The 8,204-nt window shown below is 38.2% G+C and overlaps 1 protein-coding gene across 1 annotated transcript; it reads left to right on the top strand.

Annotated features, from left to right (window-relative positions):
* Positions 1-105: 105 nt before the first annotated feature.
* RPL24 (ribosomal protein L24) lies at positions 106-6,280 on the top strand. Its single transcript, XM_083361595.1, has 6 exons — positions 106-165; positions 282-357; positions 1,147-1,257; positions 3,665-3,801; positions 5,339-5,402; positions 6,158-6,280. The coding sequence occupies exons 1-6, from the start codon at positions 161-163 to the stop codon at positions 6,236-6,238; spliced, it is 474 nt and encodes a 157-aa protein (XP_083217721.1). The 5' UTR covers positions 106-160; the 3' UTR covers positions 6,239-6,280.
* Positions 6,281-8,204: the final 1,924 nt, after the last annotated feature.

Here is an 8,204-nt window from a genome sequence, read left to right as displayed (position 1 = left end):
AATTAAACTACCAGCTAATGAAAGCGCAGCATCTCTCATCGTGTCACAAATAGCGGGTGTTCCCATCGTGCCCCGCGCAAGCCTAGAATCCGGTTTCCCATGAGCCTCTCTTTCTCTTATAGGCTGGAGGAACCGGTGGGGTTGCTCCGCTGCCGCCATTATGAAGTAAGACTCAAGGCCGAGGTTTAATCCGAGGCCATCCTCAGGTTTGGCATATAAAATGGGGTAGGTTTACGTTTTCTTAGTTTGCTAATTTGTTTCTCGGTAACTTTGGAATGCAGGGTCGAGCTGTGCAGCTTCAGTGGGTACAAGATCTACCCCGGCCATGGCCGCCGCTATGCTCGGACGGACGGGAAGGTAAGGCGTAAAAATATATATATGTTTGGGGCCTAGCAAGGTAATCTAATAGTTAACAAGCATTTGTCATATATCTTCCCTTGCTTCTCTGCTAACAAAGCGAGAGAGATCCTGTGGCTTAGAGGTGAAAACAACCGCCTAATGTGTAATCAGCCCAGGTTCGAATCTCGGGAGGGTATGGCTGACTGGTGAAAACTAATAAGTTTGAAATGCATATCAGTCTCCCTTAATTCTTTCTTAGCAATTTAAAATTTACACAAATATGAGCTGTCACCGGTGTGACTACTGCCTGTCGATGGCCTTCAGTATAGGCTGACACAGGAGATAAAGATTTATCCCATGTTTGGGGCCTAGCAAGGTAATCTAATAGTTAACAAGCATTTCTCATATATTTTGATAAAAATCACTGGGAAGATCACTGACATTGTTACATATCCGTCCAGTTGTATAATTACAGATTTAATTTTTGGTGGTGATATGCCCCTCCTAGCCAGCACTTGGAAGGTGAGGTTAAGAAATCAAAAAGTAGATCATTTTACATACCTTGGATACAGTGTAAGCACAACTGGTGTACTACTGCAAAAACTAGCATCTTCATTATACTTTTCAGGGTTTTTGTAAAATGTTGCAAAATAACGTGGTTAGGGTATAGCTAAGTTTTAACTTGTATATTGCCTAGTTCTCAGTTAATCACTATTGATACCCCAGATCTAGAATTGTTTGAAGCTGTTCTGTCACTGCAGTAGTATAAAAAGCATGTTATGTTAACAAATAATCTAAATCTTCCAGGTTTTTCAGTTTTTGAATGCAAAATGTGAGTCTGCATTCCTGTCTAAGAGAAATCCCCGTCAGATCAATTGGACTGTTTTATACAGGCGAAAGCACAAGAAAGGACAATCAGTAAGTATTTTGCTAGTTTATGGAGACTGCATAATGATGGCTGCCTGTATTCTTAATAAGAGTAAGAACCTTCAAAATAATAACTAACAGTATCACAGAACAATGACATTTATTTTACCTCACAGCTTAAATATTCCTGTGTCCCTTTACAAACATCATTACATTTTATTAAAAGGCATACATGAGTTCAATTTATAGGATGCATACAGTACCTAGATTGAATTGGGATGAAGTAAGAGGGGAAATAGCTTGGCTATATACAATCAAATTACTTGTGAGACACTTTACAAGTACTTTAACAATGAACAATTATAATGTGTTAGAAATATGTTTTTGATGACTTTTTTTAAATTGCCTGTATTTTTCTAATAAGTGAAGTGCCCTGGGTGCTTGAAATGCTCTGGTATTACTTTGTTCTTATTTTGAATCTTGCTGTAAAAATGTATTATGTGCAAAATTTGTCCCATTTGTGCTAGGTAGAAATCAGAACATTGCTGGCAAATGATGGTATATAATCACAAAAGGATGTGATAATGCTGTTAGTATAGATTTGAGGGCAGAGTAGACATTGGGTTTGTTATAGGTCTGATTCTTATTCATTGTAGTTTATTTTTGCTTCAGTTTCAATATTATATACAAGTATGGCCTTCCACCTATTACTTCAGAAAGTGCTTTACTTAGTCTGTTACTACTGAGTTGTCTATTGATCTTGCTGGATGAATTTGAATATCTAATCTAATTCTATTAGTGGAATAGCTGTTAAGAGAACCAGAATAAACACAGTTGTAGCATGCAGCCTGGTTCTACCATGATAGAGTTGATTAAAATTTCTGAATGGAAGCTGGAAATGCATGTTATTTGCATGAAGTAAACTATTTCTGTAGGTTTCCTGTAAAATGAATGTGTGCAGCAGTTTTACTGTGACACCTTGTTGGAAAGAAAGTCAATGCTGAGGGGGGGATGCACATTGTTGAAGCCATGATAGTATTTGGCCATTACTTCAAAACAATGAAATGGAACCATTCCTTTAATGTGTAACTTGCATCTATTTAACTACTACTCTCTTTGTTCCCAACCACTGTCTCATCCCAATTCAAATCAATAGTCTAGTTATTCTATGCATCTAATAAAGTTAGCTACAGCTCATCAAATGTTGCCTTTTAATAAAACATGTTAGCAGATTTATTCAGATTTATTCTACCAGATTTATTCTGATTATATCTTGGTATTCATATTCTATGTGTACATAATTTGTGGAACATGCTTAGTTGTGATATAATGTATTCATTATTCATAATTTATATCATAATACATGGCTTTTCACAATACATTTGTTAAAAATGTCTTCCGTGGCCTTTAATGTAGAATCATTGGTTTAAATTATTTTGATGGGAATAGGAAATCTGTGTGTATTTTTATAGTTATTGAAAACTATCACAGAGTGAAGTGTGTGTGTTCTGTTGCTAGGAAAGAAAATCCATTAAAAGCTGTGTTTTAAAATGAGTACATATAACTAGTTGAAAGAAATGTATTCAAAAAATGTACAGCACAATTGTGTTGTTAGCTGCGAAGTCGTGTCCGACCCATCGCGACCCTATGGACAACGTTCCTCCAGGCCTTCCTGTCCTCTACCATCTTCTGGAGTCCATTTAAGCTCACGCCTACTGCTTCAGTGACTCCATCCAGCCACCTCATTCTCTGTCGTCCCTTTCTTCTAGTGCCCTCAATCTTTCCCAGCATTAGGCTCTTCTCCAGTGAGTCCTTCCTTCTCATTAGGTGGCCAAAGTATTTGAGTTTTTAGCTTCAGGATCTGGCCTTCTAAAGAGCAGTCAGGGTTGATCTCCTCTAGGACTGACCGGTTTGATCGCCTTGCAGTCCAAGGGACTCGCAGGAGTCTTCTCCAGCACCATAGTTCAAAAGCCTCAATTCTTTGGCACTCAGCCTTTTTTAATGTACAGCACAATTGTACATTAGTCTAATCAAAAGTAAATCATGTTTTTGGTAAATTGGAAAAGAATTATAGCCTAACATGTACCGGAAAATAGTTCTAATGTAGAGTTGTATCATTGTGTATTCATGGGTGACAGTGCTATCAGTCCATGCCAGCCAGCCTTTGGTATCCATATTTGTCTTACTGGTAAGTGAAAGACTAGAATCTATATCAAGGGGAAAAAATTCCAATGTGGACTTATTTTTTTAAAAGTCGATGTTCCTTACGTTTCATGTGATCAGCAAATGTGAAATATTATAGACAAAAATACAAAAATATTTCTGGGAGTTGAGATAGGTGAGAAAACTGAACTGTGGCAAATACTTCAATCTGATATGATCAAGAGGCTTGTATGAAATTTTTTGAGCTTCTGCAAGTATGGATACTTTTTTTTTAAGCATTTATTTCTTTGCCCAGGAAGAGGTACAAAAGAAACGTACACGCCGTGCTGTTAAGGGCCATAGAGCAATAACAGGTGCTTCTTTGGCTGAAATAATGGCTAAGAGAAATCAGAAGCCTGAAGTGCGAAAAGCCCAAAGGGAACAGGCCATTAGGTGAGTACGTTTTATTCTTATTCTGTATAAACATATGATTATGATATGGTTCAGTAGTCTCCAACCTGTGGACCGGCATCGGTCCCTGGCATGCCTGCAACCTGGCCATACAAACAAGCAGAGACCCATCCACGGGATGCAGACCATATGCAAAACCACACCCCCTCCAGGTCTGTGGAAAAACCTTCATGGAACCGATCTCTGGTGCCCAAAGTTTTGAGGCTGCTGATCCAGTTGACATCCTTGGCTGAATGCAAAAAGTAATATTTGATTATGCATTTTTAATAGGGGAGATTGTTCATTATGTTACTTTATTTGTACGCTTCTTGTCACATGTAAGGAATTATGCTAAAAAAAATAAAATTAGTACAATTTAACTTAAAAATATAATTGGTGACTTATGGTCTGGGACCCCTTTATTTTGGTATGTGCTTAACCAGGAATAGCTTCACCAATAGGTAGATCGATTTCCAGACCCTTAATAGGGATGAGCAGATGAATTGAAGCCCTTTTCAAAAAAGGAACTGCTTTAAGACATCAGGAATAATTTGATGCTGTAACTCTCTAGCAGCAGCTTATGCCTAAAGATAGTATAAGTAGGGAATTACTTAAAAGCATCTAATCAGCAATTCATCTCTACATTTTTCCTTTTCAGGCACTAGGGTAAGGAAAGCATCATTTTAAGCAATTACCGATATTTGTAAACCATTGCTACCTAGAATGGGCTAAAATTCTTAAAGAGAAATCAGTGCCTCACATGAAATCCTGTAACTAAATTGAAAAATTGTGTAGAATTTCCCTTCTTGATAGATGGCAGGGTAAGCAATATTTTTTGGTTTAGAAATTACACCTTGCCTTTATGCCAGAAGTCTCCAAGTTTTCCGGGCTCATGGCCCAGAGGGAAGGAGAGCAGCTTCCATAATTGATGAGCACACACACAAATGGCGCCATGCATAAATGGTGCAGCGCTAGCAGCCCCATTCGTGCATGTGCAAATGGGCTATGCATACCCACCCAGCATTACAAACCCCATTCATGCATGCACGAATGGACCGTGCATACCCTCCCAGGGCTAGCAACCCCATTCATGCCTGCAAGCATGCGCAAATGGGGCCACGGGCACTAGTGCGAGTGGGGAGGAATGCGCGCGCACATTGACCAGCCATTTCCGCGGCCCGATAGTGGGCCACAGCCTCTAGGTTGGGGATTCCTGCTTTTTGCCATGTCTGAGGGCCACAGATTATGTCCTTAGCATTGAAAGAATTTCATAATGGAGACAGGGTTCAGGGGAAATGGCTTGATTGGAGGAAGAGTTAAGTGATTAAAAGGGAACCTAATGTTGCAGAAAATATTGGCCACATTTATCCAGGGTTAGGCTCTAAAGGTTACAAATGGAATTCTGAGTTATATGTAACCAAAAGTCTCCGCACATTCATAGACCACCTATTCTGCTATGTAGCAGGCATATTTTTCCAAACATTTTGGATGTTAAATAATTTAAAAAATCTTACTAATCTTTTTCCAATATAATTAACAGAGCTGCCAAGGAGGCAAAGAAGGCTAAGCAGGCAACTAAGAAAGCAGTACCTTCTGCAACAAAGGTAATGCCTGGCAAAGTCTGTTAAAGCAAGACTATGTTTTGTTGTGTCATTCTTTGTAGATTCTTATTTACAAAACAAAACAATTGTGGCTTTGAAATCAAATTGTTCCTGTGTTCTAAACTTTATCAGTTTGTGTCATACTTTATACTTTACCAAATCAGTGGGTGACTTGAAGATAACCAATATTTTTTTCTTAATTTGCTTCATTTACATTTCACCTTTCCTTTGGTTGCCCAAAGTGATAGTATATTATATACATAAGGATATTTTATTTTCATAACAATTTTCTAAAGTAGGTTGAGCTAGGAGTCAAGAATGAGCATTAGGATCTAATATAAGCTTGAATTCAAGTCTCTCATAATCCAAATTTACTATCCAGATACTACATGGCTTTTCTGGCCCTATTGTAATTGGGTTCTCTGTGGGACTCTGCTTTGAGTACAGTTAAAAGTATCTGTAATCCCCAGTCCTTAGTCAGGGGAGGGGCTGTAATAAACTTTAAAAAATATAATTGGATAGTACCATAGTTGTTTCTCAGAGGCTGCAATATGAAATTCCTTCACTCCAATGGTTGGAAAGGAAATCATAGTGTAGCATTTCTGACAAGATTGAAAACTTGATTCAAATGATTTAGAGACACTTTGTTCTTATTCAGGCCGGACCCCTCTTCAGAAGTTCATCTATATGCATTATGGTAGTTTACACTGAGTTAATATGTAGCATACCTCATGAGTGTCTTTGTTTTTTATTTCTAGGCACCAACAAAGGCTGCACCGAAACAAAAAATTGTGAAGCCTGTGAAAGTTTCTGCTCCTCGTGTTGGTGGGAAACGCTGATTTTTGCTGATTTGATTATGTCAAATAAAATTTTGACTATAATTGGTCTGTTTTCTTTAAAAGTTTTCTTGAAAGTTTCAGGTCATTTTCATTACATAATAACTTACAACGGTGAACAAAAATTGTTGAAAACAGCTATTAGCAAAGCATATACAGGCAAGTCTGTATTTAAAAAATTATATTAATGTTAGTTGAAAAAAAGGACTTAAATCTTGGTAAATTCATTTGAAATTCATGTTACTTTTGCCTAATCTGCCCAAATGCCCTATGTCCTGGTTGTTTATTCAGGGAATTTTGCCACTGAAAACCAATAGTTTTACTCAGCATAAATTTCATATTTCAACCATCTTGTCAGCAGCTAATCAGTAAATAGTTGAACATCACACAGCCATAACTTAAGTCTCCGCACCATTTTGTACTATAGATTCTTAATACAGCCTTAAAATAGTCAATATGTAATTTAGTCAATTGTATATTTTCATACTGCAATTCCATTTCTTTTCTAAACAGTGCATAATTTAACCCTATACTTTATGCTGGCAGCCAACATAGAATGAGAAGTTTATATTACACTAAGTTACTGATTGAAATCCTGGTTTACAACATGAATATTTTGCATGGTTTAGACCAGGGGTCCCCAACCCCCAGTCCGTGGACCAGTACCAGACTGCAACATGCCAGAAACTGCAAACGAAGCCCCATCCACAGGATGCAGGCAGCATGCAATACCACACCCCCTCTGGACCACGAAAAACCTCTCCATAGAACCGATCCCTGGTACCCAAAAGGTTGGGACCTCTGGTTTAGACTTAAGGAGGAATATTGACAGACTGCTAAGTGTTCGTTCTTATTTTGTTATTTAGGCTGATAAAGCCATTTAATAGGATGTTAATGGTGATGTAAAGTTCAGAAATGCCATTGAAACACATTTTGTAAGCTTGAAATCAAACAATTTTTATACCATCAACTACAAAATGTCTCCCAGAGATGCTTACATGTTTAAAAATAATTTTGTATATTTTAGGCTATAGTATTCAGCGTGTCACTGTATTATAAATTATTGTAACTTAATAATTATAACAGAACTTGGCTCAAACCTAAAGTATTCCGATAGTTGTGTCAAATTTGTGTGTTGCAACCCACCAGTTTTACAAAGGCTAGATGCACTAGGGCAGGGGTAGGCAACCTCGGCTTTTATGACTCATGGACTTCAACTCCCAGAATTCCTGAGTCAGCATGGAAACCTCTCCCTTTCCCCTCAGCATGGCTGGCTCAGGAATTCTTGGAGTTGAAGTCCACTAATAGAGCCAAGGCTGCTTACCCCTGCACTAGGGAGAATACAGAAATTTGAGCAATTCACTCCTACAGTGCATGGTAGCCTTCCACTTGCACAATATCTACCCAACAACTTTAACATTGATTCCCAATGGAAAGAAATGCATCTAAACTCTCAGATATAGGAAGACATACGGATGACCCCACAAAAAATTTGCCAGGTTTTGAACTACCATGTCAGCAGTGGACAATCTTGAATGGCGTCTGCTGGGAGTCTATAAATGGGGCATAGTATCCTCCCATCAGTGTAAATGTAGAGTCCGTCAAACTGAATCACATTGTGACTAGCTATTAGCTGAGGGCATGCATATACCAGTCCAGTGTCTGATTTTTTGAAATATACACAATGCTGCATTTCAATGGTTAGATGGTCTAGAGCAGGGGTAGGCAATGTTGGCTCTTTTATGACTCGTGGACTTCAACTCCCAGAATTCCTGAGTCAGCATGGCTCAGCATGGAAACCTCTCCCTTTCCCCTCAGCATGGCTGGCTCAGGAATTCTGCTAAGAATTAGAATTAATTCTAATTAATTAATTAATAAGAATTAGAATTCTGCTAATACTGCTAAGCTTGTAAGCCGCCCTGAGTCTTCGGAGAAGGGCGGGATATAAATGGAATTAAAATAAAATAAA

The sequence above is a fragment of the Vipera ursinii genome, assembly GCF_947247035.1.
Source record: "Vipera ursinii genome assembly, chromosome: 4".
Classification (NCBI taxonomy): Eukaryota; Metazoa; Chordata; class Lepidosauria; order Squamata; family Viperidae; genus Vipera; species Vipera ursinii.
Note: the sequence above shows the minus strand (reverse complement) of the source record. Positions and strands in the feature narration are given on the sequence as shown.